We start from the raw sequence: 16,431 nt of genomic DNA, 5'->3' as shown, positions 1-16,431 counted from the left end.
TCCAACATGGATGCTAAAACTATATAAATTTCCCTAGACTCTTTCATAGTCCTTCCAAAATTGAGTTACTACGGTCTTGGTTTTCATATAATATATTTTTCAGCTTCACTCAAAATTCAGACCAAAGATTACCAGATTCTCAAATTTTCACATTCCTCTGGATTGGACCAGCAAATAGACAAAGGTAGATACATAATCTCCATAGGATTTTTTAAAAAATTGTTAATTTTTGAGGCAGTTCTGTACTAATTACATTTGACTAGAATGGAGCAAAAGAAGATAACTGTGTATGCCCACCATCTAGTCCAACACAATGTCAGGAAGAAGAACTCCTTGCTGTCCTCTCATTCCTGTATTTCTTCATATATTTTGTCACTTCTTTGAATTTTTTTCCTTTTTTTCTTTCTCTGGGTGTTTAGTTTGGTTTTAATGAAAAAAGTACTAATAGCCTGACAGAGTAAGACAAGAAATTTTGGAAGAAACATAAAAAAACAAGCCAAAACAAATCTTGTAAGTGGCTTAGTTTCTGGGTGGGATTTTTTTGTTTGTTTACATAAAAAAAGGAAAAAAAAAAAGGGTAAAGACTTCATGGCACAATAGAATATGGATAAAGAATTGAGAAAAAAGCCATTTCTGATTTTTTTAAAATGCAGTTTATGCTTTAAAGAAGATGAGATGTCATTTATGGGAGCTGAGAATGCAACACAGATTTTGAATATAGGACTTCAAAAAGATCATCATTGGCTCACATTGAAAGCTGTGATTTTCAATTTTCTTAGCTTTGCAGACCACCAACATGTTTCTCATGGAAATGTAGAGTGTGAGTTCTATTGACCACCAGACTGGTTATTTTTTTTGTTGTCTCTCACAGTCCTTTCATGGTAGGACAGGGTGCTCTGGGGTAACACTGGATGTACAAGCTGAAATCACAGTGCAAAATTGTTGCATTCTTCTGTCCTGTTCTGTGGATCTGTGCAAAGCAAAACACCTGTGGTGGCATCACTGGGAGGCTGTGCAGTGAGCTCTGGACAAACATAATGGTATAAACAAGAAGAAAAAAGGAAAAAAAACAGATGCAGGTTCTGTTCCCTGCTTGATCGCAAGGACCATGTGTGACCTCAGCCACACCACTGTCATGTGGAACAGAGATAATTGTGTGTATATGTGCAAAAATCTGTCCCACACCTCGTGACATTGCTATGTGAATACACAGAAGATGGATGGATATGTGAGTCCACGTTACAGGAACTGGTCCTGTGCCAGCACAGGGGCACATCAATAATGATCAGCCAAGGTGTGCCTGCCATGCTTGGTGGGGGGAACTGTTCCAGCAGAGCAGAGGGATCACTGAAGCTACTCAGCTAAAGTAAATGTGCTGTGTAGTTAACCCTGGAAACAGCTGCATTTGGTGTCCTTCCCTTTGCAGAGAGAACAGGTTTCCAGCTGAGACCAGCTGCAGGACAGCTGTCTGCTCGGGACTTCCTTGGCAGCCTGGCACTCCGTGCCTTCCCGTGCACACAGTACATGAGGCACTTCTCTTCTCCTATGCATTCCCCAGAACCGTAAGTTTGGTGCCCTGACATAATTCCATCCTCCTGAATGTGTTTGGGATCATTCCCTCGGGACTGGCCCTGGAGTTCCATCCAGTAGTCCACAGAATGAAACAATTTGAGAAACTGGTAGCTGGAGAGTGAGAAGGGGAAGTCATGCATGAGAGGGTGTGGTTCTCTGTCTCTCTTGCAAAGTTGTCTGGGGAAGGAAAAGACTGAAGAATATCTGGTTTAATCTTTTCATCCTGCCTTCAGTTACCATCTGCTGGGCTTTGATTTCCTGCTGTGAAACTCTCCCAGTAAGTGCTGGCCAGACAACTGCAATTACATTTCATGAGAAATTACAAGTTCACACAGACGCTTTTGTTGTACACTGGGACAAAGCAGGGACCTTTCAAAGATGTTGTGACACAGAAGGTTAGTGCCCATGCCACCCCAAGGAGACAATAGACAAGGTGGCAGGGGGCAGCTGGCTGCTGTGGCAGGAGGGAATGCTCTGGTCCTTGCAGAGCCAGGCCAGCTATGGAGGCAGCAGCTGTGGAGCAGCACTCACACCAGCTCCCTTTGGGGTGTCCTGGCTAAAATCCTTCACAGGGGGCTCATGGAGGGCAGGAAAGGAAGCCTCTAATAAACAAGAGGGTCACTTGTTTTCCAGAGACTGCTGCCATGAGTTGTTGGGTCATGTTCCCATGCTGGCTGACAAGGAGTTTGCCCAATTCTCACAGGTGAGAACATTTTCTGCTGGCTCTCTAACCAACTGCACTGCATAGCAGCCAAAGGTGCCTTAAGTATGTGCAGCTCCCCACGAAATGCAATTCTAGCCTGGGCTGTGCCTGAGTCATGACCTCCAGGCATGGTGGGCTAGCAGCACCCAGGGAGATGGTTCCTCCAAGGGAGGGGCAGCCTGCTCCCTGCAGCCATGGTGTGAAAGGAAGGGCAGGCAGAGCTCCTGTGGGAGGCTGTGTCAGTCTGGGGAAGGATCTCTGTGGGGCTGGAGTCTGAGCTCTGCTGACCGAGCTGCTCCCCCGGCTTCCTGTCCTACACCACATGAACCTACACAGCACCAGCTGCTGAGCCCCCAAGCTCCATTGGTCTCTGGATGTACATTCCTGTTTCACAAGAGACTTTAATTGTGTCCACCACCGTGTCATTCATCAGAGTTGTTTTTCCCTTTACCACTCACCAGATTCTCGCAGCATTGCTCACACTGGTGAGGAGGCTCCAAAAAGCAAACAGGGCTTCTTTGTACAAGAAGGGGCTGTTTAGTAGGAGCAGCCAGTGTCAGACCCAACTGAACTCAATGACCTCTCATAATTAAAGACTTCAGAACTCTGAATGTTCCTCAAAGCCATAGCAGAGGGAAGCAGATCTCATTGTCCAGGCTTATCAATAAGCAGCCAGTGTGGAAACGAGTGAGAAGATCAGAGAGGGTAACATGATGTAGGTCTCAACATGATGCAGGTCCCTGAAGAAATATATTTAAAAGAAAATCAGTTCACCTCATATGTTGTGGTTTCTAGTTGTATCAGTTTGAATACGTGCCAGTTACCATTTTGATCATAAATATTGGTTATTAGCAGAATCAGAGAGTAGTACTCTAAGTATCCTAGTCATCTGTAATTTATTCTGGAAGAAACCTCTTCAGTTTAGTTCAATACTGGAACTTACTACACATTAGAAATAAGAGATTACAGAAATTTCAAAGCTTTCAATATTCTTCTTTTCCTATCAATAACACAGATTATACAACATGAGATCACATTCAGTGCATTTTCACATTTCACTTTTTTGTCCCCAAAAAGTATTTTCACAGTTGAAATTCACCCCATGAAAATTCTTTTTTGCTCCATTCAATATGAGACGATGAATGGTGAAAATGCCCTAATTTTGTTTGTTGCATGATATGGCTCCTGGGATAGCAAAAAAGAGTCAGCTACAGATTCCTATTGTGAGAATAACATTTAACAGGGAGCACAGAGGAAAGTAAACAAAATCATCCCAGCACAGATCTGACCTGCTCACAAGGGCTGTCAGAAAGAGCGAGGGACAGAAAGGTAATGGCAAGGATAAAACCCACCTTTGCTGTCCTTCCTTCTCATGCCTCCCTGTAAATTTTTGCCTGGTGCAGATAGTCCAGCATTAAGACAAGAGATGGTTAATGTTACACAGAGAACACTGAGGATTGAACACTCATCTACTGTGGCTCCCAGTGGTATGTAGCTGGGGGCCAGGGAGAGGTAGGCATCCTGGAAGCCATGGAAGGTCATTTTGGGTGACAAAAACAATGAATAGTTCATGCTATTCATGCTAGAAATTGTGTGGCCCTCCCCCTTCCCCTCTTTCTCTCCCTTGGGCTGAATAATCACACTAGTGTAACACTGTCTGCTTGCTTACTTGCTTTAGGATATTGGACTGGCTTCTCTTGGATCATCTGAAGAGGAGATTGAGAAACTGGCCACAGTGAGTACAGATGGCAGTTTAATATTGGAGGCAAACCTCAAACGGTTCACTGCATATCCCTTGCTGTGCAGGGAAGGCTCTTTTTGTGTCTCAGATTGACTGCAGAAATGGGAGCATCAGCAGGATTGTCTCCTCTCCTCCACAGGTTAGGAGGGTGCTGGAACAGGAGCTGGAATTCCTCTGGGGGAGTCCAGAATAGTGTGATTCCACCTGAGGAAATGCTTACACTTCTTGATTTTATAAGAGTATATCTCTTAAGATGAGTTTTTACAATTTCAGACACAGGATGGTCCCAACTCACATTCCAGACTCACCTAAAACACAGCATGATACCTGTATTTTCTCCTACATGAGATGCAGAGAACCATCAGAATTTGGCTCACCCCATATTCATTAACCTCATCAAACAGGTGACACTTAAAGAAATTTGAGAGCAGGTACTGCCATTCAGTTCAGAGTCACTAGGCTGTCTGCTGCTGTTAAATGATTTGTGCAGCCCCTTACTGCCACCTTAACTTGTTCTGAAAATCATCTGGAGGCCAAGTGATTTGTTTTTCCTGATAATGGCAGCTGTTTACCAGTCTTGATGGTTTTTTCAGAGAAGGAGAGGAGCCTTACCCTCACTGAATGGGATTCATTAGTGCAGGCAGTGAATGAGAGGACAGTGCCACTCCTGAAGTTCCTTACCCACAGTCCCACTCAGGAAGGAGGTTGTGGCTCACCTAAAATCCATCTGCACATACCCAGCCTTGGGTTAGGACTAAGTAAGACTACAATCAAGTGCTGAATCCTTTGTGACTTCATCCAGGTCCTGGACTGGTGATGTGTGGAGCCTATGGCAGTGACAGTCCACATTTCTTTTTCCACTGTCTGGGTCTAGAGAGGCTAGAGTGAGATAAAGATCCATGCCTTTGCTAGGGTTAAAAAACTCTAATTCCCAAAGGGCCATTTTGCATCATTCCCCAGGTCTTGGTGAGCCTGGGTTAAGGCCTGTGGTTCATGAAGCATTCCTCTGCAAGCACCTCTTCCTGATCCTGAACTGAATAGGTCTGGACAAGAGATAGGGTTAAGTTCAAAAGAGTAATGGGTTTCACGTCTGAAACTTTCTTTTAGGGTTTGGGGAGATAGAACAAGGGCACCTTTTTAAAGGGCTCCCTGCAGTTCAGGGTCTGTGAGAATACAATTCTGTAGGTGCCATTCAATTATTCTGAACAGAAAACCTATTCTGGTTTAAAATCCCAATATTCAAATGTATAAAATTTATATACTTATTTTGGGCTTACTGTTCGAGTTTCTTTTCTAAAAAGTAAAGATAGATAAGAAGCTGGACTGTATTCATCATCCTGACATGAAAATCTAACACAATTTCTGTGTTTATCTCTGGAAGTCCCTGTCATTCCCTGTTCTTCATGAAGAGAATTTTGGTAACTAGCTTAGAAGTTTCTTTAAAGAATCTCAGAATTGTTTGTTGCTATGGTCTAAAACATTTGTAAGATGAATTTTGAAATGCCATTATTTCATTCAGCCCTGTGACTTCTCTAAGCAGGTGGATCCATGCACTAGAGATGGGAAACTGCCAGTGTCCTTGTCATCCAGAGTGCCACTAATCCATTTTTTGTACTCTGTAAAAACAGTGAGAGCTTGAAAGAACCTCACAAACCAAAAGCCAAATACAGGATATCTTAAAAAACACTAAAAAGAATTCTTCCTCCTCCCATGTCTCATTCTGCAGTCAAAAAAGCCTAAAAAAAGTTAATGAGTGGATATTTAAAAGACTTTTCACTGTGAAAGAATGAAAATCGAGATTATTTGCAGAATATAAACATGTAATTATTTCCTGAATTGTAGACAAAGCAATTCAGGATCCTAAAAAAAAAAAAAAAAAAAAAAAAAGATCCTAGCATGTTGTTTCTTCGGTGATAAATTTGAAAGCTAAAACCAAGACATCAAAATTAAAAGGTGTGTGAGGGAGTGTGAGAGAAAGAAAGATAATGTACAAAAAAGTAAAAATAGATAGAATAATACAGAGCTTCACATAGTTTTACAAATTGTCTGTGGTTCTTTAAGCAGGCTCCTGAAAATGCCATACCTATGAAGCCAAGGTCTATCCCTGTGTAGGAGGTAGCAAAGTGCTCTGTGTCTCTAAAGCAACCTTGAGTTGTGAGACAAAGCCATATTCTTGAAATGCCTCATTTACCATGTCTTCCCTTTGCACAATGCCCATCCACTTCTCAGGGCATCAGGCTGTGCCCAGGACTTGTGCTCCACTGTCCATTTCCTCAGATTCTATAATAAAGGAAGCACTAAAAGTTTGGCAGAGCCAAGAGCTGCTTTCATCCACCTGTTGTCCAGCAGGTAAAGGAAATATGGTCCTAAGTATTCTTTTATCACAAGAAAAGCCCAGAGAAATGTATATTTTCTGCTGGAGCATGGCTGAGATAGAATTGGCACAATATGGAAAAAGGTGTTTTTCAACTCTTCTGAATGAGATCACATGGACAAAGAAGGAGGGAAACTCTCCTTTCAAGTACCTTTCCAAAGGTCTTGAACCCTGTGTCAGGATCTGCCTGTCCTTCTGGGGACTGTGGGTGGAAACCTGTCAACTTCCACTGACTACAGTGAAGATCTGGCCTAAGAGGTTGAAGGGTAGTTTGTAACATCTTCCAAAGAAAAAAAAGGATATGACTTTATTTACCCATGTATTGTCATTCAAAGTTTTTAATTTTTTTTTCTAAGTAGACAACAAGTTTTGAAGGAACACATGCTATGTTTAGTGTGTGTTATATGTTAAGGGAAAAAATAATTTTGTTGAAATATGCAACTATAGAGTTTGAAGATACAAAGATATTAAGGAATGAGAATAAAAGAAAATTAAAGGAAAGACGAGAAGCTTAAAAATTCCTGCTTTTTCAGACTGTTTTTCACAAGCTGTTCTTATTCCCAGCTTTACTGGTTCACTGTGGAGTTTGGCCTCTGCAAGCAAAATGGATTGATCAAGGCTTATGGGGCAGGACTGCTTTCATCTTATGGGGAGCTGATGGTATGTGTCAAATGCATAGTACTGGAAGATTTCTATAATCCACTTCCCTGAACTCTGGTAAAAGCAAACTATGTTTTTCTACGAAAATTAAAATTATTCAAAATTCAGATTTTTCTTTTACAAAGAAATAATTCTCCCTTCACAGAAGCTACTGAGTAGGGGGAAAGCTGCTGTGGTACTCTACCCATCTTTCATTTAAAGAGATGAAATTCAATGAAAGCAACCACCCCATAAAATACTAGATTTGTTTCTTCCTGCTTCTACCAGTAGTAATGCAGTTGACTTTGACACAAAACTCATGTTACTTTTCTGAATTACTCACTAGAGGGCAGCATTATGCCTATGATGAGCTTGGCTATTTTGTCCATGCCTTTGACATTCACACACATATGAACCAGAAAGGCATTGACTGGACCAAATGAAGTGCAAAGAGACTGGAAATAGCATTGACACTGAAAAAAAAGAAATTGCTTTAGTATTTTTTATTCCTAAAAACATTTCAAAACTAATGTCAGCTTTAGTTTTACATAGATCAAAATCTGTGAACACAGGTTTCATACTGCCTTGCTTAGGCAGATGAGCTGTAGAAAGAAGACTTGCACACCTTTACAGAAAGTGGGTTTCCCCTCCTTGGACCAAACAGCTGATATGACAGATATTAATTGCTCCTTAATTTTGAAGAGCACTGATGCAGGTGATCACTTTTTAAATACAAAAGCCCTAAACTGGTATCAGTAGGGCTCAAATGCTCCAAGTTCTGCAGATATTGGATGATTTTTTTCTTTCACATTGGTAAGAGCCAAAGGAAAATAAATACCATGCTTTTCAAGAATTTTTATAAACCAAAAACCTTTTTTTCTTTTTTCATGGGAGATATATTTTAAGCTTAACACATAAACTCAGCAGCCTAACAGCCAGATACATTCACACAAAATTGTGGCTGAATTAGTATAGCTTGGACTCCCAGAACTGAAGATAGATGGGTTGTCATGACAATAAACTCTCCCAGTTGTGTACAGGTCAGCCCACCTCCCAGTCAATGGACAGGAGGGTAAAACAACATTTTGATGTATCTCAAGGCATTTCAAGTAGGAGTCCTCACAGGAGGGCAGCTGAAATTAACACAGAGAAAGGGAAACCTTCCCAGATATAAACCTTCACTTTTACCTCTTGCTGAGTTTAGCATTGTTTTTCCTCACAACACTTGTAATTTGGAGATTTTTGTGAGGTAAATGTGGAGAGTTTTCTCTCTTGATAAGCTAAAAGATCTGCATGTTCATTAGCCCTCTAGAGGAATAAACATGACTTCCTTCCTGCACAGCAGCCTGATCTTGGCCTGGTTGCTCATCAACTTCACACTATGTACTGCTGAAGCTGCTGTTTGTCCAGGAATCCTTCAGTACCTCCTATATTCACTGACAACAAACAGGAAACATAGACTTGCTTTTGGTCAGCCAGTAAAATACAAAAATGTCCAATCAAAGCACAATTCAAGGCAGCATTTATTTTATTCTGCCTGGCTTAGTACCTTATGGTTTTAAATCAAATTCATTTACATATTAAACAGGGTACTGAAGGGCAGAGGAAATCATACTGCTTATATTTATGCAGCTTTCACAGCAATATGCACAGCAAAGTCTATCCTCGTGTGGTGACCTCCTTTTACTGTTTGACTCAAACAAAGGTAAAAATCTCATCAGAAATGCTCACTTTTTGTGTCTGGAGTTGAGTGCACCAGACCTGTGCTCTCTCTCCTCTATTTCCACCCTTTTCTTCCCCAGACACCCACAAGCTCTTCAGCTGTTGGTTAAAAGCCATAGACAAGGACTGCTTGTGCACAAAACTGTGCATATAGAACAAAAAAGTACAACTGCATCTCAAACTCCCTACCTCTGAGGCTGACAGTGGAAGACCTAGCTGTCCTTGAGCTGACAAATGGCAGTTTCCTTGTCATTGCTTTTATCACTGGTAATTGCTGGGTAAAGCTACTGGATAAACTTTTGACAAAGCTGGGTCTACCTCTGTGTTCATCCATCATATTACTGAAAATACATGCAGGAGTGATAGCATTTATATTCAACAGGTAATAAATAGGATTATACCCCTTTCAGCATGTTCACCTTGTATATAACACCTAAATCTGAGCATGGGCAAGCAGTTAACCAGCAGTTTTGCTCTGCACCCTGCAGAATCCCTTTGTGAGCTCTGCAGGTTCCTCACTGTGCACCTTCTGGGACAATGGCTTAGTGGTTCTGTGTGCTTCACCTTGAGCTCCCAAAACTAGTTGTGCATAAGTTAATTATACCCATGAACTTAAGTGCTAAAATTTCCTTCTTTAGCTGAGTGACTTAATCTCATAGATTTTTATTTAGAACAAAACCAAAAAGTAGAAATATTTCCATTTATTCATTCTAGTCTGCCTGAGCATCTGATTCTAACTTCAGTATAGATACTGGCAAAGTGGGTACAGTGGTGAGGTCCAATGCCTAAGCACATGCTAGCAAATTGCAAACCTGTACCAACTGCTTCTTTTACAGCTGAAGAGAGAAAATATGTGCAGTGCAGTGCCTGTTTCTTAAAGGGATTTTTTTAGAAATAAAGCAGTGTCTAGACAGATCTGTTAGAGAAGATGAAGATTGGAAGATAGTGAGGCTCACAATAGACCTCAGTTTATTGCTCTAGATAAGTTTTGTTGCTGCTTGGCAGAAAGCCTTTTTCCAACCTAATAATTATCTGCCAGTCTTCTCAATGGCCCCAGACACAGAATTCTGCATGGAGGTCCCAGACTTGAATCCCTGTCATTTAGCTGATCAACTTATTTGGCACAGGCAGTGAAATTTTGGCACATTGTTGGCAGTGAATAGAACAAATTCTGTAGGACTATCACTGCAGGTCATGTGTTGAAGGAGACACACTGCAGCAACCTGGGCAAGGGAGGGGTTTCCTTGTACCTGAAGGCTTCTAGGCAGGAGTAGCAGAATGATTCAATCAGGGAATGAGTTACTAAGGTCAGATGGTGGGCTAAATAGCAGCTCAGCAGAGGGAGAGGACAAGCAGCAGTCATCCTGTACATGTTATATGAGAACTTAGCATCAGCAAGAAGCCTGGGAACATCCCTGAGCTGCAGCCTGGACTGACTCTCTGTGGGTGTGTGACTGTAACCAAGGGAACCACATCCTGACTATGAAATCTTCAAAACATTTCCCTTTTCTCCACAGCACCCACTCTTACCAGTTTGAACTCATCCTCAGGTAGATATTTTCTGTGGATGAGTTGATCCTGCCCAGACTTGTGGGAAAGACAGAGGATGAGAGGTAGAGCTAAACACACTCTGCAAGTGTGTCCTTGACTTGAATCCCTGTTATCTAACAAAGCATTTAGTAACAGCAGCTAGGTATCAGAAGGAAAACCAACCCCAATTCTAAACTGAGCAGTTGTAATGGGTCTGACTGCTGGCCAGACTTGCCTCCTCTGAACTGTAAGAATTCCTCCCCCAAAGCTCTCAGTATTGCACTGTTTATTTCACTACACTCTGTCAGCTGTTCTACATTATCCCAAATGCTTCTTCTGTTAACACTCAGCTGGACTCTGTCCTACATACTGTAAAATCTTATGGCTCATACCACACTTCTGGCAACACTCAGTGCTACATATGCTTTTCTTGCAGCACACCCAGTACTTAACTTGTAGAGGCCTTTAAGGCCATCCGGTTTCGAGCTGAACTTCCACTGAAATCAATGGGATTTCAGTTCTGCTTCAACACTGACGGTGTAGTGGGACCCCTGTTAGGTTTTGAGTTACTGAAATCTTTTCCCATTCGTTCCCCAGAGCTTCTAAGATTCTAAGAGCAGCCTATGTTTGTGTATACCAACCATCTTAGATTGTATGAGTGCTATCCAAGGTTTACTCTTCAATTACACACTGCAAATGAAGAGCAAGAAAAACACCATCTTTTATGTATTCTTGGATATTTTGGTTTTGTGGGGTTTTTTGGTTTGTTTGTTGTTTTTTGTTTTTTTTATTTAAGCCTGGTATTTGTTTCTACACCAGTTCATTGAAATGTCTAAATATGTGCTTAGAAGTGCTGTCTGAATTTTTTAAGCTAGCAGATTGAACTGAAAGTCTTGAGCAGCATCACCCACTCTTACCAGTTATTTGTGAGGTTTACCCTGAGAGTTGACATTTGGATTATAAAATGGTGAAGAGAGTCTTCTGAAGACAGGGAAAGAAGAGAGAAAGGGAAAGAGGCAGATCTCAAAGAAAGGGTGGGTACTAAGAGACTGTCCCTAGGAGAATGGAGCCCTCTGTCCAGCCTGAAGGTGGAAAAAATGGTTTCATCCTTGACAGGATGAGTTCCTTTTTCCTTTTGGTTTGTACCCAGGACACTTCACCAGCCTGGCCAGCTGGAGGCCCAACCAGCTTTTAGGCACATTTGTGATGCAGCTCAAATGTCACTGGAGCTGAGCTAGGTTTAAAGTACCTCACCTGGGCTTCAGGGGCAGACAAAGTGTTTGGGAGCTCACTTTAAGCCTGAGCAGAGCTGCCTTCCCAGGGCTCTGTGCAGATGCCAAGCTGGTGGCTGGTTTAAAACACATTTCCAGTACATGTAAACAAACAATACAGATGTGGACTGCAGTGTGGACAGAAGTGGCTTCTGTAAGCCTCCTGTCTGCCTGGGGGGACAATGTAAAAGAACTGGAGAAGAACGTATAGAAGAACCTCTGTGGGTTCAAAAATACAAATGTACACTTGCAGTACAGTGTTTATTTACATCTTGGATTTCAGGGAAGATTTTAGACTGTTATACTGGCCTGAGAGCTGTGCATAAAATAAAAGAAGCAGTCTGTCTTTGGTTCCTCATTGAAGCAGGAAGCATTAAATTTGTGACATGGGCTAGTGGACTTTAAAGTAATGTTAAACAGGACTGTGAAACTTCTGTGATACTATTTGAAAAAAATCAACATGATACTTTTTTCTTCTGGATATTTGTATTTTGGGGGGTGGCATAGACTTTACCCCTCCCTGTCTGAGAATATGGCTTTGCTATCCAGTTGTACATCACTGTAATACAGGAAATAAATCTTAAACAAATTATTTTGTTTATTAACTGGCTAATTATGAAAATCAGCTCTGACCTATTATGAAAGAACAGGACTTTCTATTACCCCTAACTATTCCCCAAAGAGAATTTCACAGCCCAGCAGGGACTAATTCTTTCTCTGTTCATTCACCTGCTCTAACCGGTGTTGTTCCTGCTACAAAGTATGCCTTGTCAAACAAGCCAGAGCACAAGCCTTTTGATCCAGAAGTGACTGCAGTTCAACCCTATCAGGATCAAACCTTCCAGCCTGTCTATTTCATAGCAGAAAATCTGGAAGATGCCAAGGTCAAGCTTCAGTAAGTAAAGTGTTTGTGGGTATTTTCATTGAGGGGGGTTGATTCTTAATCTCAGATACATCTATTACTATTGCAATGCCAGGCTATCTCACTGCATCTGCATAGTGGCTTTTGTACAACAAAAAGAGCATGAGCTTGTTTATTTCAGAAAAGGTTCACAGAAATTCAGGATTTATTTTTGCTATTCCCTGTCCCATTGTTTCATCTTAACAATGCTTCATTTTAGCACCTTCTGAAGTAAATTCTGTAACTGAACTGTGTGAGTGCAATCTCACCCTATGTGCTACTCCATACAAACAGGAGATCATGAAGAGCTGATTTACCCAAGGCCACATGGAAATTTTATAGCAGTCGCTGGAATTAACATGGATCAGCAGGGGGTTTAAAAACAAGATTGCCTTTCTCCTCTGGTTATATCTGCAGAAGAATCCAGAATCAGCATTCATGGGCAACCTAATTTCTACAAAGTGGCTGTCTGCAGCCCAAATAACATTATTTCAAATTAGCTTGAGGTGTTTATAAACACCTTTCCTTAACAGTGTGATGTGCAATAAGGATTTTTTAAAAATTTTTTTCCTTTTTTTTTTAAATTTTATTTTTTTAAGTAAACAGGGTTTAAATTCTGGCCTTCACCTCCAACAGTTAGAACAATATGACCAATTCTGGCTGGAGGCAGGATGTTGGTTGTGGAGCAAGCTACTGGGGAGCATGTAGGAGCTGAAATGAGGAATTTATTAGAGGAAGAGAACCTGAGCCAGACTCCTTCCCCGCCTCTTCCCCAGAAGCACTATCTGCTGGGGCTATAGCTGGGGCTAATTAAGCTCCTCATCTTAAATCTGAATGTTTTCATGTTAAAATTTTTAATATGTGTAAAAATGTGGGTGAGAACTCACTGGCAGAAGAGAGAGGACTTGACTCAGGCAAACCTGCAAAGAACGTACGAGGACAAGGAATACACTGCTCTCAGGCATGAAGCTTTTTCATACATTTTTTTTCAAGACAGTTGCACAGCCAAGGCTGCTCAAAATAACTGAAGGCACAAGAATCTGTCAGCACGGAAAACATAAGGCAACATCAGTACAGGGGGTTCCTACCAGCGTGCACTTAATGGAAATATTATCAAAAATGGCAAGCAATCATGTTTTTTCTTTTAATAGAGACAGAAAAATAGCCCAGGATGCCTAGTATCAACAGGTTTTTAGAATATTACACAGAAAGAGCTGCTCCAGGTTATTTCTTGGAAGTGAAGGCGGCAGACATGCTGTGCTCCTGCATTCCTCAGCTTGTGGTTGTAATAACTCTGAATTGTGTGAATGCAGAGCTGTGAGAGCACAGACGGGGCTCAGCCAGCCAGGCTGAGATGAGGCACTGCAGATCTTTGGGGCTGCAAGTGGGCAGGATGTGCTGCACCAGGCAAGCTGAGGAGAAGCAGTGAGGAGGTGTCACAGCATCCTCTGCTCCCCTGTAAGGCCATGACTGCACCCTGAGAAATGAGGTCCTGCAGGTTTTGCACCTAAGAAAATGCCTTTCTAACTAGAAGCTGTGTCCTGTCTCCCCACAGGAACTACACAATGAAGATCAAGAAGCCTTTTGCTCTGCACTATGACCCCTTCACCAGCAGCATAGAGGTTTTGAACCCATCACAGGAAGTCAAGAGGGCACTCCACCAGATGAAAGAGGAACTGAAAAACTTCTGCTTGGCCCTTGAAAACCTCTCTTAAAATCACAGCAGTACATCTCACCTGTCACTGAGATACTTGTAGGTGGTGCTAGTGCTTGAAGGCTTAGTGATGAAGCTGTACTCGCAGGCAGAAATCCTAAATGCACAAACCAGCTCAGTTCAGGTAATCTTCTCACTGTAATTTAGGCTGCTGACTTAGATGAAATAATGAGCTTCTGCTTAGAATGTTTCAATGACAAGCAAGACTTACTCCAATTTTTGGTAGGTGGTATGAGATACATCTCTTTATGTTATGAAACTCTTACAGGTTTTTTTACCTCCCCTTTCCACCTTTTCAAGTTATCTGTCACAAAATAGCATGGTTACTTCTCATCCACACAGCTTTGTGCTTGCTGCCTCGATGGCACAATCACAACCTCTTAGGCTGGCTGGCTGCCTACAGTTAGCAGTCCTTGCAGCTGACTCCTTGCTGCTAGCAATTAGCATCAGATACTGCCCAAAAACTATGAATGGACCCTTAAAAACAGGCAAATGCAACAGTTTGTTAGAGGAGCACTTCTGCTCACTATTTATTTTTAATACTCATTCAGTAGCCTTGGAATACGACAAAAAGATTTCTTGTCACATTTAAGATCACAGAATATTTGAGCCTTCATTAAAGATAACACAGAAAATAAAAAGTCCAAGGTGCTCTGGCTCTGTCACATACAAGGATGCTTAATTTGAATGGGAAATTAAACTTCCAGGAAGGAAATTCCTGTGTCAGGAAATATTTGTAAAAAATCTTTAAAAAAACTTTTAGCAAGTAGACTTCCATTGTTTTGGTTTTTTTTCATGGAATTCAGATTCCCCTGGATACTATCAGAAATCTTTGCCTCTTATTGATGTCATGATGATTATAATAGTGATCAAAAGGCCAAATCTATGGAACACTGAGTGGAAAACTTAAGATCAACCACCAGCAGCTGTATAGCCTTGCTATGGAAAAAATATCTGGTATGTTCTGCAGTTCATCTCTCTCTTCAGCTCCTGAGATGTGCCTGAAATCTATTTATGTTCCACAGGTCATGTTTCCCAGGATCAGTCTTATTATTGCCTATTCCAGACTTTCATGCTGTTTGTGTCCCCTTCCTTTCTCTACAGTGCACAAATACTTCAGGAAAAGAGGAAGGTGCTCCAGCCCAGAAGGGTTGCCTCTCCCCTTAGGAGCAGTGGGATGCAGGTTGCAAGTGGGGTCAATGCAGGTTACAAGCATGACATAAGAAGGGAAAATGTGGATCTCATGGCTCAAGCTGGGTGATAGTTATCTACAAATGTAAAGGTAGATTTATCCTGTGCCACTTAGAAGTTCTACTATATTTATTCACAGTTGTGTTTAGCACATGGATGCCTCGTCCACTGCTACCCACCACCTGCCAGAGGGAAATGTGAGGTGCTTTGGCTCTTGATGGAAAATTAGTTACTGGGAAGTAAAATGCCATCTCTGCCTGAACTCCTCACTGTTGGATAGGAACATGTACACAGACAGTCACCACAGAGCAACCCAGAGGCTCTTACTTCATACAGACTTTATCTCACTGTGATTTTTCCACTTGTCAGGCTCTATAGAAACTGTTTTATTGAAAGTTAATAGAATGCTGGTTCTTACAGCTTCATGTCTACAGCACTTCTGAAAATTTTCCAATGAGCAGGAATATTCAGGATCTGTGAATCTCTTGCAACTGCTTCATTTTATTAAAATGTGGTGATGCTGAAAAGTTTGGAAATATCTTGGCAAAAATGGCTATGAGACCCCCTTCCTCTTAACAGCAGGAACATCCCAAGCTCCTTTTTTGTTTTAATTTAAAAACAAAAAAATCTACTCCAGGAGACACTTGCATATCATAAACCATGTTTTGCTAGAAATTCAGCCAGGGACAGAGCTGAAGTGAGTTCCTTTGCTTCCAGTACATTTCTGCTGTGATGGAAGATGATCTCTCAGCATGCTTTTATGGGTTTAATTCTACTTATCCTGCTCATAAACACACACACACACACACACACACACACACACACACACACACACACACATACAAATACCATTCCTTCTCAGAGCAATTTGTTTTCTTACATATTGTAATAATTTATCTGACTGCTTCCTGCCAATTGGTGCATAGGCAAAAATATTTGATAGCTCACAACATATTGTTTTCAGAAGTATTATTTTCATCAATCAGTACTTTTTCAGTGAAAATTGAATCGTGTGTTTTCCTTTTCTTTCTTTTTAAGTGGAAGATAATGCCAGAGCGGAAGAGTTATCAAAA

General features: G+C 41.4%; 1 protein-coding gene across 1 annotated transcript in view; it reads left to right on the top strand.

Annotated features, from left to right (window-relative positions):
- The window catches only part of LOC130248316 (tyrosine 3-monooxygenase-like), a 28,498-nt gene extending 13,594 nt beyond the window's left edge, over positions 1–14,904 (top strand). The window contains exons 7-12 of the mRNA XM_056481993.1: positions 1,427–1,562; positions 2,206–2,275; positions 3,954–4,010; positions 6,955–7,050; positions 12,314–12,447; positions 14,009–14,904. Coding sequence (XP_056337968.1) covers positions 1,427–1,562; positions 2,206–2,275; positions 3,954–4,010; positions 6,955–7,050; positions 12,314–12,447; positions 14,009–14,168 — 653 coding nt within the window. The 3' untranslated portion in view covers positions 14,169–14,904. The remainder of the gene's footprint in view (positions 1–1,426; positions 1,563–2,205; positions 2,276–3,953; positions 4,011–6,954; positions 7,051–12,313; positions 12,448–14,008) is intronic.
- Positions 14,905–16,431: the final 1,527 nt, after the last annotated feature.

This window comes from Oenanthe melanoleuca, chromosome 1A, assembly GCF_029582105.1.
Source record: "Oenanthe melanoleuca isolate GR-GAL-2019-014 chromosome 1A, OMel1.0, whole genome shotgun sequence".
Lineage (NCBI taxonomy): Eukaryota > Metazoa > Chordata > Aves > Passeriformes > Muscicapidae > Oenanthe > Oenanthe melanoleuca.
The sequence above is the reverse complement of the archived record's forward strand: the minus strand, read 5'-3'. Positions and strand labels throughout refer to the sequence as shown.